At 43.9% G+C, this 17,295-nt stretch overlaps 1 protein-coding gene across 2 annotated transcripts in view; it reads left to right on the forward strand.

Moving 5' to 3' along the window:
* Nucleotides 1-5,391: 5,391 nt before the first annotated feature.
* PLCB1 (phospholipase C beta 1) overlaps nucleotides 5,392-17,295 on the forward strand; it is a 699,301-nt gene continuing 687,397 nt past the window's right edge. The window contains exon 1 of one of the 2 annotated variants that reach the window (XM_081257138.1): nucleotides 5,392-5,810. In XM_081257138.1, coding sequence (XP_081113264.1) covers nucleotides 5,712-5,810 — 99 coding nt within the window. In that variant the 5' untranslated portion in view covers nucleotides 5,392-5,711. The remainder of the gene's footprint in view (nucleotides 5,811-17,295) is intronic. The other variant, XM_081257139.1, reaches the window with a different exon arrangement.

Here is a 17,295-nt window from a genome sequence, read left to right on the forward strand (position 1 = left end):
CCATGCACCAGTGATAATTTTAAGCTGTCTTCTTTTGAGTCCCTGCCTGTCCCAGGGTTTTACTTGATAATAGAACTCACTGAGTCAGAACTTGGCAATTTCATCATGATGCCTGTTCTTATTTACCATCTAAGATGTATAAATCTTATCTCTTATATTGCTGTGAAATGTAATAATGGTAATAATGTTGCTAATGACATTTACTTCTTAGCTTGAATACTCTCAACATATAGTTCTTGTTCACAGAATTATACTGTGCAGGTGATCACGTGAAACTCACCCTGCGGTCCCTTCAGGGACCCAGGCTAACAGAGGCTCTGCTTTCTTCAATGTGTGGTCCTCAAGGTCACCGTAGGGATCATCTTCATTCCAGACAGGCAGGGATGGAAAGGGTATGGAGTAGCACAGATGGAGGGTTTTATGTACCAAAGGCTATTTAATGTAACCCAGATGTGGTTATTATAAAGCTGGTTCTAGGCGGTTTTTCCTCCCTATCTCTCTGTTATTTCCAAAAAGATAGAGTTAGAGGAACCCTGATGCTTAGATGCAATTAGAACACATTTATTGGTAATGGAAAAGAACTTTTGAATTCTAGAAGGTTAGAGATGAAAATGGCTATGATTAAAGTTTATAGAATCAATGCAGGCAGAAAGAAGTTGACTAAATCACAGACCACAGAATTAGGATGCTGCCTTTGAATACTGCTCATAAAAAGTTATTCTAGGGCACATAAAGGCAATATAGTACAACTTTAGAATAATTATAAGTGCATTAACTACTATTGATTAGCACTATGTGACAGTGACTTGCATACATGATTTCATTTGATCTTCACAATAACTCTTCAAGAAAGCGTAGTGTGGTGATTAAACATGTCTGCTCTAGGGCCAAGCTGCCTGGGATTTAATTCTGGTTCTTCCACTTACTAGCTGGAAAAGCCTGTACAAGTATTTAATCCTTCCTGACTCAGTTTTCTCTACTATAAAATGGAGATGGGGCTTCCCTGGTGGCACAGTGGTTGAGAGTCCTCCTGCCGATGCAGGGGATACAGGTTCGTACCCCGGTCCGGGAAGATCCCACATGCCGCGGAGCAGCTGGGCCCGTGAGCCATGGCTGATAAGCCTGCGAGTCCGGAGCCTGTGCTCCGTCCGCAACGGGAGAGGCCACAACAGTGAGAGGCCCGTGTACTGGAAAAAAAAAAAAAAAAAAAAAAATGGAGATGATAATGATAACCCAGTTCATGGGGTTAATGTGAGGATTAATGAATTAAAAGTTTAAAACCCTTATAGCTTTCATCATCATTATTATTTACCCATTAATATATTAGGCTTCTGTATTTCAGAAGGAGGAAGATACTTTCCCAATGTCACAAAGCGAGTCATTGGTAGAGCTGGCACTTAGAAAGTATGTCTGTTCGAATCAAAACACCCTTCCTTCCCACTGTGGCAGACCTCGAGTGAGTGATGCACTGCTAAGAGACAGGGCTACAAACCACAGTTTTCTAGAGGAATTGGGAATATTTACATTATATTGCAGTTGAAAGTAGGGAAAAACTACTCAGATCTGAGTTGTAAGTTCTAGAGGTGACTAGCATGGTGGTTGAGAGTTAAGTTCTCAAATCAGAGATCCAAGGTGTCAAACCTGGTTCCAAGTTGGGTAACCTTAAGCGGGTTAATTCACCTCTCCAAGTCTTAATTTTATAATCAATAAAACTGGGGATAATTATATGGTCCACCAGATCAGCTGAGGCTAATAGTAAGGCTTAAGCAATAAACACACTTATTGCCTCACTTATCAGGAAATCTAGATACTTGCAAAGGGCTAACAATCTCATGAAGGACTGATTAAGGCTCTTTGCATGTTTCTAGTTGGCTGTCCTCTTTACAAAGGTAACAGAGAGAGAGAAAAACAGAGAGGGCGAGACAGACAAAGTCAGAGGGAGACAGAAAGGAGCAGGCCCTACTCCCTTAATCCATTGGGCAGATTTGGGTCTCCTAATGACCTCCTAAACCAATCAGAGAGAAGGAGAATGTGATTTTATAATTGCTTTAGACCAATAGACCAATCGCAGTTCATTTCCTGGGAAGAGGGAGGAGCCACCTTTCCTAAGCACATTGCCAGCTGAACCAAATCAGGGTTTGCTTAACAAGGAAAAGGGGGTGGGAGTGTGTTATTGAACAGTAAGTGTTATGTTACCGAGTATCTGGGAAGTGCTTAGCCTAGTGCTCTGGCCTAGAGTTAATTCTCAGTAGTGGTTAGCTTTGCCAACTCCCTGAGGCTGACATTCCCGAGGGCAATTCTGTGCTCTCACATAAAACAGACCTTTTTATTGTTTTAAAAACAGAACAGATCACTGAACTGGATGGATCACAGGCCTGGCTCGCACAATTTTGGATGTTCTTACCAGTCCCTTTGCATGGCAAAAATCCCCACATGTTAAAACTACTTCTGTCTTGTATCTTAACCAGAGGTGTGGAAAATGAGGGAGTTGAACCAAGCTGCCTCAAGCCTCATCTTACATGTTGAAGGGGGTCATCCCATAGCTCTCCTGGCTCAGACTGCATCCTTCTGCTGGCAGAAGGAGTTCCCACAGTCCATGCTTGTCTTGAAGACAAACACTGTTCCGAATTCTACAGCTTTATTCTCCTTACATTCACAACAACAAGCAACAGCTGGGAAGGATCAAGACTACTAGATGAGTGACTCAACCAGCTACTTCCCACAATAATGGTGCATAATAAATGATCCCCCAGTCCCTGGCCAGATCGGTGGATTCAACAATGAGCATATATTGTCATGCTCATAAGTCTTCAGGTTGTCTGGGTTCTGGCAGATCTCAGACGGGTTGTGTTGGATTTGCCTCTAGGCTGCAGATTGGGCCTACATCTGCCCCGTATGGCTCTCTGAGACATGTTTGTCTCACGGTAATAACCAGAAACTCCAGAGGGCACATATATTTCCCACCCATCCCCACAAGTATATTTCAAGCCTTTGCTTAGGTCACATCTTCTAGCATCTCATTGGCCAATATCAATGGGGTGAATGAATACACAGGTCACCATAAGGTCACATGGCAAAGTGTGTGGATACAGAGGACAAGGAACAGAGAGAGACGATGCAATCAGCCACCACGAAGAGGCTCATTCTACCTTCTCATTTAGCCTAGAGCCCATTTCTAATCCTCCAAACTCGGCTTCTAGAGGGCACATCTCTGGTCTATCTTGCCTTCCTACATCATTCTGTTGTTAAGCCTATTTGGTCAATAATCTTTTCAGTACAAAACTGAGGGCAGTGGAGAAATAAAAGAGAGAACAGAAGAGAAAAGAACAAGTCTGGTAGGATGAATTATAAGCACAATTGAGAAGGGCAGGAACGCTGGAAGTAGAGTTGTGTTGCTGTTTTCAAGAGAAGCAGTGTGAAAATGTGATGATGCTTTCTGCACTTAGCAAGCCAAGGCCACTGGATAGAGAGTCTTTGGACAATATACTCAGGTTTTAGTTTAGGGACATGTGATCAAAATGAAATAAGTCAGTCTTTAGAGAGATTCTTTGTGGCAAGTGGCTTCCAAGGACCAGGTAAGGCCCCCAAAAAAGAGCAGGAGTCAGGGGTCATGTTCACCAGGTTATCCTTGGTGGTTATCGTAGTGCCTAGCATACAGCTGCTAATCAACACATATGTTTTGAATGCATTGAAATATTTAACAGCAAATTTCCCCATCAGATTTTGGGTAATGTTTTGACCGAGTTTATAAACATTGGGCCTTGGAAGCCTCTGGGGCAGAGGAAAAAAGACAAACACTTAAGAGAAAAGAATGTTTCTCTCCTTCTTTGTTCATATTCTGTTTCTTCTTTTGTAAAATCAACTTTATTGAGGTACAATTTACTTACAATAAAACATACTCATTTTAGGTATACAGTTCTATAATTTTGACAACTGTGTACACACACAATATGGAACATTTCCGTCACTCTCAAAAGTTCCCTGGTTCACCTTCCCTGTCAATCCCTGCCACTCCTGGCCACAGGCAACCACTGATCTGCTTTCTGTCAACATAGACTGGTTTACCTGTTGTAGAATTCCTCAAGTGGAATTGAACAGTATGTAGTCTATTGTGTCCAGCTTCTTTCACTAGGCTTAGAGTCTGTGGGATTTATCTGTGTGGTTGTATGCCCATTACTTTTATATTGCTGAATGGTATTCCATTGTTTGGCATACCACATTTTGTTTATCCATTTACCTGTTGATTGACATTTGTGGTTTCCAGTTTTGGGATATGATGAAGAAAGCTATGAGCATTACTGAACAAGTCTGTGAGAACATATGTTTTCATTTCTCTTGGGTAAATACCTAGAAGTGGAAGTTCCGGGTTTTATGATAAGTAAATGTTTAACTTCATAAAAAAACTGTTTTTCCAAGTGGCTTTACCATTTTATACTCTCTCCAGCAGTGAATGAAATTTCCAGTTGCTCCTCATTCTGTCAACACTGGTATTATCGGTCTTTTAAACTTGATCTATTCTGGTGGGGCTATCTCTTTCTTTGTTTTAAAAGAAATGAGAAATGTCTGTTGAATGAGTACAAACATCCTTACACCTATGTTCCTAAATGAGCAAGTTCCTATCAGTTAGACACCTCTCTCTCTCTTTCTCTCCTCCTCTGTCTCTGTCTGATACACGCGCGCACGTGCACACACACACACACACGCACACACACACACACACTCACACACACAGGGGCCTTCTGTCATCGTGGGAAATAAAAGCATTGTTTCTCTTAGAATGGGCTTGCTTTCTCAGAAACACAACTTAACCGAAGAATGCCCGGGCTTCAAGACCAGCGCGCTGCAAATTCTCAGGGCTGGCAAGGTTTCCCCAAAGAGCTCTCACTCCATGCCTCTCAAATGCTCTCTTCTCTACTAATAAATAATAATTGTCTTTTCAAAAAGCTGGTTTGTGGTCAGCGCTGGAGAGCTCCAGCTAGAGGGGAAAGCAGTGGGTCGCTTCTCCGCTCCCTCCGACGGCTCCATTTTCCCACCCCGTTTGGACCCAAGGACATTTCCAGGCTCGGGCTCACGTTCCCCAGCAAACCCCCAGGAACGTCTGGCTCCCGGACACCCCAGCACCCCCAGCACCCCGCCACCGGGGCACCAGGCATGCTCAGAGGCGCGGCGGCGAAGGCGTTGGCTGCAGTGAAGGCCGGGAGCCGGGAGGTGCCGCTGCGTCCCCGCTTCCCGGCGCCTGACCCAGTGCGCAAAGTTGGGCTGGAAGCCGCCGAGGGAAGGAGGGACTGAGCGAGCGCTGGTGGCGGGGAAGGGGGGCGGGAGGAGGAGGGAGGAGGGGAAGGAGCAGGGCGGGGGGGCGCCGAGCGTGTGTCATTCGCGCTCTCCCTCCATGTCTAGAGGATGTGCTGAATGGTACGCCAGGAGGCGGCGGCGGCCGAGGAGCAGTATCCGGAGGCGGCTGGCAGCCCTGCTTGGCGGCTCTTTGCCCTCCGAGGCTCCGCTTCCACCGCGGGCGCCCGACCCCGCGTGCCGCCCGAGCATGGCCGGGCGCCTCGCCCCCGCGCGCCCCGCCTGCTGAGCCGCTCCGGAGGAGGTGCGGAGGCCGGCGCGGGAGCAGAGGCGAGCGCCTCTGGAGCCGGGAAAGGAGCCCGCGCCCTGCGCCCCGTCCCTGCCGCGCTCGCCCGGGCCGCCCGGAGCCCCGATGAGCCCTGATGGCCGGGGCTCAGCCCGGAGTACACGCTCTGCAACTCAAGCCCGTGTGCGTGTCCGACAGCCTCAAGAAGGGCACCAAATTCGTCAAGTGGGATGATGTAAGTCGGGGCGGCTGGCGGGGGTGCCGGCTGGGCGCGGGGCAGGCGCGGGCCTCTCGTGGGGGTGGGGCGAGGGGTGCGTTATGCAATGGGCGCACCCGGGCGGGCGCGGGGGCTTCGGAGCGCTCAGGTCGCCGCCGCCCGGGCGGGTGGCCGACAGCGGCGGCTGGGCGCCCGCTCCTGGGTCATTGGGTTCAGTAGTTGACGTCCTGGCTGGGTCTGGTCCGCGCCCCCTGAGGTCTGAAATCTTTTGGGCCAGTGGAGCCGAAGGGGCCGGCGTTGCCGGTGACGGGTCCTGAGAGTTTGGAAAGTGGGGAGGGTGAAGTTGGGACCCGCAGGAAAGCGCTGCGGTGTGAACAAGTCGCGCCCCTCTCCGCGCGCAGATGCACCCCCTGTTACCTCCTTTGGTCCCTTTCGAGAAGGAACTGCCTGGGAGTCCGAAACTGTTGAATGATTGCTCAGCGTCTTAGCGCTTTTCTGGGCGCCCACGCGGTAGAGGCAGAGGACACAGCGGTCCAGCCGACAGGTGGTCGGTGATGCCAAACTTTAGCGCCCGGGCTCCGCAGAGAAGGGCCCTGAGAAAGGCTGGGGAGGACACACCAGGGGAGGGCTGAAGAGCAGAAGGGGGTCACTGAGGGGTCGATGAGGGCTCGGTGGGCCTGCAGGCTAAGCGGGAGGACAAGTTTCTGAGAACTGAGCTGGCTGGAGTCTTCAGTTCGAAATAGACATAGAACACAAGACATTACCTCAGTTTACCTTCATCTTATGCCAGGAGGGGCTGGGCTAAGTCCAGTACTTTACAGGAACCCTGGACCCTAGGACTTCAAGTGAACCCCCCACCCCGCGCATTGCCTTCAGACACTTTAATAATCTTGCTGAATACATGGGGATCTTCGGATGGAGGACATTAGTTTATCAATTTTATGGCCTAGATGTCATTCAACAGGTTTGATAAGAACAACCCATGGGAATAAACCTGAGCTGCTGGATCTAAGGAAATTTGGGTCCAAATGACTAAGACATCTCTTAAACAGGAGGAGTTATAGGAGAATGAGGCATTCTTCTTGCTGAAAAGATTTTCCACCTAGTAAATTATAGCCTGTTATTCTCCAGGGTATTTTTCTTTAATCTTCTTAAGCCATTTTCCAGTGTCTGAAAACAATTTAAATATTCCAGGTAGAGAATCCAGTTACTTAGCTGAGCGGGTCTGTGTCTATATTTTGTCCATTTGGAAGTGCAAACAGGACTTGGAGGCTGAGCCCACAGCTTCCTTGAAAGCTCATACCAGTTATTAAATGCTGTAGGCATCCTTTTACTATGGACTTTACACTTGTCTCTTTCTGTCCTAGTCTAATGACCGGATGCTTTGTAAATGGATTATTCCACACTCTAAACAATAAGTTCAGACAGATGAAATGCTTTGTCTGTGTCAAGGAAAAACAGAGAAAATGAAGTTCAACAACAAATAAAGCAGTCTTGCCCATCTTGAGATCAGATAGAAAGCTAATATGATGATGGGTTTACTGAGAAAGAGAATGAAGAACAGAAGGAAGAGAGAGAGAGCAAGAGAGAGAGAGAAAGAGACTATGCAGAATAAGAAGGGTATTCCGGGATAAGCTCTGGATTTACTCACAGAGATGATTTTAAACTGCATTTTAAATAATTCTCCAGATGAACCGGTTTGCAAGGCAGAAACAGAGACACAGATGTAGAGAGCAAACGTATGGACACCAAGGGGGGAATGTGGCAGGGGGGCGGTGGTGGTGGGATGAATTGGGAGATCGGGATTGACATATATACACTAATAAGTATAAAATAGATAACTAATATAAATAATAATGAATAAAATAAAATTTATTCAATGTTTGAAGAAAAAATAATTCTCTAGAATGTCTTGTTTGGAAGAAAATATGAGTGTCACTTTGAAAATGAAGTTCTTCTGTGGAAACACTTTTTGATACATCCAGGTAGATGACTTTTATTATGTGAATTTATGTCACATATATTTCTTCCTCACCTACTAATGCCAGGCCCTGGATTAGAGCCTGGTGTGATGAAGAAAGCAGCAACCTCCCTGCTGTTACCGACCTTACATACTAGGTGGAGGAGACAGAAAATTATCAAGAACACCAATGATATAGAGATTATGAGGGCTGCAGGGAGAGTGATGGAGAGGCTGCTAGTCAAACGCCACCTGCAGAAGGTGAGAAGGGCTCCCTCTGAGCATTGAACAGTGAGTTTCTGGGGCAGTCCAGTAGGAAGGATATAGACACTAAGGAGAGGGCCAGGGGAATCTCAGATCTTTCATAGGGGAGAAACAAGACTGCATCCAGGAGTCAGGTTATGTGGAATGCAATGGACTATCCTGTAAGTTCCTTGGTTGGCCTTCTTGGTCTCCATGGTGATCTGTGGAGTAAGACGGACCCAGACTTTCTTAGGATGTTTTTTTCCTCCCCAGGTGTCACCCTTCTACTCTCCCCCGTTCATATTTGTCCTTCTAGTATCAAGCCAGTTTAGGTTATCTGGCTAATTGTATTGCATATTAGTGAGACTGTGTGTTGAAGACACAGAGAGCTAGATCTTGAGTCCAAAGGCCTGGGCGTACCTGCTGATTCTTTTACCAGTCAGCTGTGTGACTTTAGCTTAATCACTTTACCTCTGTGAATCTTTGCTGCCTCTTGCTCAGACTGTGAGAATGCTACCTTTCCTACCTATTTCATCTAAACGTTGGCAGCAGCTGATAGGTAAAGCAGCCCTTCTCACACTTGAGCGTGCATCAGAAACATGTGGGGGGATTGGTAAGATTCAGACTGCTGGGGCCCACCCTCAGTTTCTGATTCAGAAGGTCTGAGATGGAGCCTGGGAATTTGCCTTTCTCATAGGGTCTTGGGTAGTACTGATGCTGCTGGTTGGGGAACCACACTTTGAAACCACTGAGATAAGGTTTGTGAAAAAAAACTTGGAATGTATGGTAGAGAGCACAGTCTTGCTGGCCTGTGTACATTTTCACTGGTTTGTAAGTTTAATTTTATCTCTGTGTTTGTATTTTGAGAAATTCTTCCAATTGTTACCTTTCTACCTACCTAGGAGGTAGAAAAAAACTCAGTGACATAATCGTGGACAATCTTTTTAGATCTTCTGGGATATTTAGGAAGTGTCTCTGATGCCCAGGTTGACTTAACTCACATTCTTGCATTTCTTTTGAATTTCTTATAGGCAATGAAACATTTTCAGCATTTTCATCTGCTTCTAGTGGGAGTGTTAGAAAAGGAAAGGAAAGAGAGAAGCTTCTCGAGAGGCTGTCTAGTCTGACTTCCTGCCTCTGAGCAGGGGGGGCTGCTGTGTTTTTCCTTTTAGCTCTGACTTTGGGAAATACCTGCTACCCACACCCCCACCCCCAAGGGTGTGCCCCATCTGCTAGTGAGGAAAAGTAAATGCTGGAAATAATTTAAAATATCTCAAATATCTGATCTCACTTAAAAATTGTAAACCCTCTTCTCTGATCTTTAAGACAAAGGATGGGCAAACTCAAAACAGATTTTCAATAGCCCATTAGAAAGCATAATGGTACATTTGAAAATGATGAGTGTGGGCCTATTTAGAATTGTGTAGAGATTCTGTCTTGTTCTTTGAGTGGCTAAAGCACCATAATCACCAGTCCTGTTGTCCTGACCACCATGTAGAATGGGGGATGTCACCCAGAGGGCGCAGTGCCCTGCATAGTCTGTTGGCTACCTACTACCAATGTCATGGTGAGGCTGTGGATCCTCTAAGGGTGGTAGCCAAAAGCTTTGACATTGGCGTTAACTAGTCACAACAGACAGCAGGGGGGCAGTGGAGCTGGAGTGGAGTCCTGGAGACATCCTGTTCCACCAGGGCCAGGCATAAACCATGCTTTTGCCTGATCCTGGGAATGTCTGCGGGTCCCCAGTGTCTGTGGGGGCATGTGGAAATATTTCCATTTTTGAACAACTAGTAATGGTGTATAGGTATATACAGTCTGAACATCAAGGCCAAGCCTTGTCCTCCAGAACTTGGCCAACAGATAAAGGACTGACCTATGGTGGCTATGTGTTTCACCAGTGATATGAAAGGATGCACCTTGCTTTTATTGTGCGTTTGTATCTTTGCTTTCATTTTGCATTTGTATACGATCAGTCTCTGGTAGTAGGAGGTGGGCATACAGGACTGGGTGCTTGAGAGTGAGCTAACTTTCTCCATCTCAGCTAGGGAGCTTGGGAGATTGTGAGCCTGGCCCCTCTTGTTTCTCTGTGTTGGACAGGATGTGGAGGGAAAGACGAAGGTTTCCCAACCCCTGATTTGCCTCAGACTCCTCATTTTCAAGTGTACCATTATGCTTTCTAATGGGCTGTTGAGAATCTGTTTTCTGAGTTTGCCCATCCTTTCTCTTAAAGATCTGTGTCTTTGTTCTACAACCTCTGGTGCATGGAGGGCTTCTCATTTGGTTGTTTTCTTTTTCTCCACTCTCACCCTCCAAATTCAGAGCTCACAGTGGGTGAATTGCTTAATGCATCTCAACCTGTTTCCTCATGTGTAATGTAAGGATTGTAGTATCTCCTACTGCACAGAACTGCTGTTACCATTAAAGGAGTGAAGGCACATGCATTGCTCTGTGTGGTGCCTGACATTCAACACTCAATAAAATAAGTTGTTAAAAGTGATGGTCCCCCAATAATTAGAGGGCCATGAACTTTATCAAGGTGGTCAGTTTGTGTTGGATGATTCTTTTATTCTATAGGTGGGAAGATCCAGAGCTTCCTTCCGTTCCCTTTAAAGTGTGTTTTGAATTTCATATTTTATGATTTGAAAGGGAAAAATGTTCTTTTACCCTTTTAAAAAATATAGGTATCTCAGAGAAAATGAATCTATGTAAAAAATGCAGGACTCTTTCTCTTTAAAGGAAGTCAGTTTCCAAAGCATCCGAAAGTTTTACTTCTACTTAAAAACCTTAGAGTACACACAACACACACACACACACACACACACACAGAGTAAGTGCACAGGTATGATGCCCAGAAGGAAAAGGAAACAGTTAAAAAAACTTTTGTAATTTAGCAAGAAAAAAATTATATAGAGATAGATATATGTAAGTCTCACATCATACATCATGTCTCAGAAGCGTAATCTTACATTCAAAGGTCATAATTGCTAGACTGGCTAAGTTGTTTGAGAAGAAGGCTGAAGAAGCTTGGAGGTTTGGATGTGCTGAGCGCCCCGTGGATTTGAACAAGTAACTCCCTCACCCCTCTCCACCACTCTGCCCTCCCCACCAAAAAACCCACAGCTAAAACAGGGAATAATAATAAAAAATCATGTTAGTATACTGCACATTTCCCAGCATCCTACACAAAAGCTCAGTTAGAACTTTTGCATTATGTAGAATCTGTAGTTGCAGTTTCCAAAATGATGACAAGGTGACACTGACAAGATTAATGAGGGAGCAGGGGAGAAGCGTTTACAAGGTGGTCAGTCAGCAGCATTGACTTTGGACAGGTTATAGGGGAAAGAGGGCAGAAACAGCCCTGGTTGGTAGGTGGTGGATCCAAACGCAGCCCCCAGAGGGCTGGCAGGTGCCCTCTAAAATACTACTTAACTATGTCCAGATTTGTCCCTTTTTCATGTCCAAAGAGCTTTTGTGAATTTCTCATCGACAGTGATTACTGTAATCTAAGTGTAAGAATATCACTTTTCCAAAGTAAGTCAATAAAGCTATTTTAAGCTTTTGATCAGAGTGTAACGTTCATGAAGTAAAACACGCAAATCTCGGGTCCACCTGGGTCAGTTTTCACAAAATGAACACTCACGTGATCAGCACCAGATGGAGAAACAGCATCGCCAGCCCACCAAGCCCCTGAGTGCTCCCTTCTGGCCCCTACACCCGCTCTCCTGACTTACAGCTCCGTAGGTTGGTTTTGCCTGTCTTGGATCTAAGAAAGCTATTTTCTTCTTATTTTCAATGAAAACAAAAGCCTAAAGCATTTTTATTATTGCTTTAGGACCCTCTTCAACAGTAACAAAAATGACTTATCCTGGGTTTAGATGGACCTTGATTAGGTCTTTATCTAGCCTAAGGTAAGGCCTGGGAAGTGAAGCAGGTGTAGTAAATGCCCCAAAGGCGAAAGCAGTTAAACAAAACGGTAGTAATTGAGCAAGGAAATGTAGTGCCTACAGGCTGTTATTGGCATAACAGAGCAGACTAGTAGAGTGCTGTTTCTGGAATATAATTTTCTCTAGTAGTTTTTCTCTTGCATCTTGCCTGACTTTGATATTCCCACCTATGGTGCAGTAGGATAATTTACTCTGGCTATTAGCATATCTCTAATCCTTCCCAGGAAACTTTAGCCTATCAGTAAATAGCTTCAAATGATATTTACATGCAATGACTGTTTAAATGGGACAGGAACGTTTTGCTTTTTTACATTGAACTAGTTAATCTGTAGTTAAATGTTTCTTTATCAGGATTGTTTCACATCATCATGAACAAGGAGTGCCTGGCAGAAAATGGAATGAGATTGATTGTGAATTGTCGACTAATGCTGTGGGTCTTCACCTAAATAACAAATATTTCGTGACTGAAGACCTTAGTTTTCCCGTTACTGGAGCTAATATGAGGTTCAAGCAGCCTTTTCAGATTGTATCATAAATTCCATCTGCCCAGAAAGATTTCATAATGCTCCCCTCCCCCCATCTATTCCATGTCCCATCCCACAGTCAGAGCCAGTGCCCCTGTATATCAGTAAGGAAAGGAACTAGGACATATTTCTGAGATTTACATGAGATTTTAAAGAAGCTGTCGATTTCTGTTAAAAACTAAATGAAATAGCATATAAAGAAGGCTAGACTCTTGAAGAGTTCTTTGGCTTCCCCTTTGATCTCTTTGTGCTCTGATATTTGATTTTATTATTTTCTTCATATGTTAATTTTCAATTTGGGGAAATTTTTATTTTAATTTTGTTCTGAAAAAATGCTTAGGTATATGCTTAGATATAATTGATGTTGACTAAATCTGTGTACATTTATCAGGAAACTAAATTCTTGTCAGTGGAGAGACATTATTCTATAAAATAAGAAAAAAATATTTAGCGTTAAAAGAGAATTAAAAGCATCCTACATATGGTTTCATTTCAAGGACTTTTTTAGTTCGCAGTACTTTCTCAGTGTTTTGTTTCTTTTCATCACAATGAAGTTTTATGAACAAGTTTAAGGAAAATGAATTAGTTAACAAAGCACTTTTACCTGAACTAGTCATTGTGGATCTTAATCTATAGCATTGATACATAGGAGATTAAGAAGTTATTTTGCTGTTAAAAAATCAAAATTTCATTGGAACTTGTTTATGAAGTAGGTAAGGGAAAGTTAATTTGATTCATTTTATAGAAGAGGCCATATAAACTGAAAAAGGAAGACCCCAGAGCAAGTCAGCAACTGGTCCCGTAGATTAAAAAAAAAAAAAAAAAAAGAAGGATACTGACTAGGATGCTTTCTCAGGTTTGCTGTTTGGTTGAATCTCACTTAGTCTCCATCCCCACATCCTCTTAGTACGACTTCTTATAATACAGAATCAGGGAATCTCAAGGTACATTTACTAGACTTCCTTGAGGCGTCTAATATTCTGGCCGTAAATTAATTCCACCAGTATGAGATGCACTTAAACAATATGTGAAGGAGGCCACTTCTCTGCATTCTTTGGTTTGTCTCTACAGACGTGTGGGATGTTGAAGGACGAAGTATGATCTTCTGTAGTCGTTCTTCTGTGTTTGGTTATAAAGAGGCAGTGGTGACAGTCTCAGATTACTCTTCTTTTGTCTTCAGCTAAGCTGGCGTGTATTTGACCCTAGCAGTTCCTCCTTGATTTCTCTCTCACCTTTCTGAATGTGGTGGAGGCAACAGCTCTCCTCAAGGGTCAGTGTTTCATGTTCTGGGGTCATTCACAGAGGCTCAACCTGAAGCCTATGTCTCCAGTCCTTCTAGTGATACTGTCAAGTACCTGTAATTAAACTCCTTTATGTTCAAAGTTTCTAGAGAGGTTTTTGTTTTCTTCATCTACCCAATACGGCCTTTTATGGTTCTAGGATTCCATGAATTTCAGTCTTAATGTGCAATAACCACTCACACATCCTATGTAATTCTCTTCTTCAATATCACAGTTGAGTAAAATGGAGTTTTGCTATAATGCTGCCTCTCAAGTTCAATACTGAGAGTGAGTCCTAATAACAGGCCTTGTTATTTATAAACCGCTCTTATTTATTTACAGTCATGCTCCTTCAGTCTTCAAGACCACCTCGAGTGGTAGGAAAAGGCCAGATGTTATTATTCCCATCTTACATAGAAGCACACTGGGGCTAGTGAGTGGTGAGTTGCCCAAGGCACACAACTAGTTAGAGCCGAAGTCAGGTTAAAAGCTAGGTCTTCTGGTTAAATTCAGGACCTTTCCAGTCTACCATGATATCTCCAAACAGGATCCTTGTGGTAACAAAAGGCTTTTAATAGAATCCAAATGATTACCAGCTGAAAGAGGTTCATTGACTTCTCCAAAGAATCCCCCTGATTTTAGGATTCGTACAAATGAGGCTTAAAACCCTACAAATGCCTCCCTCTTTGCTAGTGTCTTCAAAAACAGCATTTTTTTAATGATATGTATACAAAGCCCATTTTTGTTCCACAATGTAGGATGTGGGAACATAGGAAAACTCCATTGCTGCTTTGAGGCACAAAGACCAGGGTACAGTCTAGTTTACAAATGTTCTACATCAGTCAGTCAGTGTAAAACATGCTCACGGAAAGATATTCAGGAACCGTGTTAAAACAAAGGTCATTTTTTTCATTACCTAATAAGTGACACTTTTGTATCTGGCAAGACTCATTACATGTGCTTTTCCATCTTTTTCTTTTCCAAACATACTTGCAAATGTTGTCTTTTGTTGGATGCCCATTAAGACTGGTCCCATGGCTTCCTATGGGAAATCTTTGATGTTGGAAGATGAAAGATAAAGTGGGCATGAAGTAAGTGTAGAGGATGCCACTTGCACCCAAACGTGAGGCAGAATGGCTTGGAATTCAAGGTGCTGTCAATTGAGAGTCCAGATGTAGATTGCCAGTGCAGGAGGGTGCATGCCGGGAGGTGGTTATGCCTGGTCTATACAACAACTGGACCAGGGTTCCTCAAAGACTGTAGCTTTGTGTTATTTATCTTCTTCCCTAAGGCAAAGCATAGGCCTGGCACTGAGTTGGTGCTCAGGGAATCTTTGTGGAATGAAGGAATGATCTGGTGTGTTTCTGGGTCACAGTGGGTTCATGGGAAGGGGGAGTGTGCAGTCATGAGGGAGGGTGGTCATGCTCCCAAGACACCTGCATGACACACTGTGTGTGGCATTGGTTAGAAAGCCCTGCCCTCCATCCTTCCATTCCGTCTGACATCTCCCAGAGTCCGAGGGACCCTGTGGCCTTCTTAACTTTGGTTTCTCCATGTGAGTTCAAGAAGCAAAATATTTATTGTCAATACAGAGCTGATTGCTGTCATAGCACGGGTTTCCCGTAAGGGCTAAATATGGCTTAAGGTTGAGTGTGTAGTCAATTGTGATTCGATATTGGTTGAAAGTTGTGATGCTTAATGTATTTACATCTCTTATTCAGAATGTTACAAGTGGCTTCTGTTTTCTGAAAAAGATACACATATACCGAGATTTTGCAAGGAAAATTGCCCTTAAATTCAGAAGTGTTGGGAGTCACAGAGCAAAAGACTGACGGTTGTGAAAACATCCTCTCTATCTGGATAATGATTCAAAAGGAGAAAAATGGATATGTGAGCTTTATTGCCAAAATGAGAAAACTATTAATGACAGATAGCTTAAAAAATATTATTTATAATAAAAATTCTACCTACACTATTTCTTCTGTATAGAGGGAATGGAAGTTACTGGGACAATATTATTGACATCCTCCCTTCCCCACTCCTAGTTCAATATACTTGGGCCACCTCTATGGTCCCACCTTCCCTCCTGTCCCTGGGAAAGCTCTATGTCCTGGAGCCCATGCCTCCTGGTTTCTTTGGATTCTAGATTCATAATTATCCTCCCCTTGGACAGTATCTGTGAAAGATTCCCTTCTGTTGAAGCTCTTCTAAGAACATAGAAATATGCTTTTTAGTCATACAAATGCCAACATAGACCCCAGCACAATGTCCCCCCCTGACCACCTTCCTCCTACAGTTACTGACCTTTTTTCCTCATCCTTCCCTCCACAAGGACCATGCAGCTTCTACCCACCTTCTCCTCTCCTCACATCCCACTCACTCCTTCTCTGCCCTCCAAAGCCTTATGCTGCCTTTGCCATTGCTTTGAAATGTCTCTTGCCACAGCTTCTGGCAACCTGTTGGGTGCCAGCCCAATTGATATTTTTCAGAATCTACCTTGATTCTTTTTCTGCAGTTTCCTTCCATCTACCCGTTCAGTGTTCATACTTTAAATTTGTATGGATGCCTCTTATAAACTGGACATTTTGCTAGTGTTGTGGATTTACAAGGGTAAATGATTTGGTTCTTGCCCTCACGGAGTTGGTGCTCCACTGGGGGAGATAGATGCTCAACAAAGAGAGGTAAATGATGTTACTATAATTGTGATAAGTACTATGGGAAAAAGTACAAAAGTACAAGTGAGTATGAGAAGTTTGGAAGGTTTCCATGGAGAAATTCTGTTTAAGGAAAGACCTGAGTTATAAGTAGGACTTAAGCCAACATGAGGATGGGGAGTGTATTAGGTCAAATGTACAGGACATGTGGGCATCCTAAGGAGGGAAGGCACATGGGACTTTGAAGGACAGGGAAGGATAAGCAAATGGGGCACTTGGTGGCTCAGATAATGAGGCGGGATGGCAAGGAGTGTGTATATGCTACTTAGTCCACTGCAAAATTTTATCATGAAGTCAGTAGGAAGCCATTAAAGCTGTGTTTCTGAACCTCAGTACTATGGACATTTGGGGCCAGACAATTCTTTGTTATGGGGTTTGGCTGGTGCATTGTAGAATGTGTAGCAGCATCCCTGGCTATCTACTAGATTCCAGTAACAAAATCCCCAGTGTAACAACCAAAATTGTTTCTGGACATTGCCGATATTTCCCTGGGGTGCAAAACTGCCCCTGGTCCAGAATCACTGATTAAAATGTAAACCACTGATTTAAATCTTAACTGATTTTAAAAAGTACTGGGCCACTGCGTGCACACGTGCATGCACACACACGCACGGCCAGTAGGGACATGAAAAGATGTTCAACAGCATTAGTCATTAGTCATCAGGGAAATGTATATTAAAACCACAGCCCACCAGACCTATAGCTTCCTGAAATGATTGGTTTACTCATCTGATGCCCCCACTAAACAGCGAGCACCTTGTATGATGGGGAATCTGGACTTTCATTTGAATCCCTAGTGTAGGCCTGCAGTTATCTTGCATGGTATTTGAAGGAACAT

Source organism: Mesoplodon bidens, assembly GCF_964165515.1.
Source record: "Mesoplodon bidens genome assembly, chromosome: 15".
Classification (NCBI taxonomy): Eukaryota; Metazoa; Chordata; class Mammalia; order Artiodactyla; family Ziphiidae; genus Mesoplodon; species Mesoplodon bidens.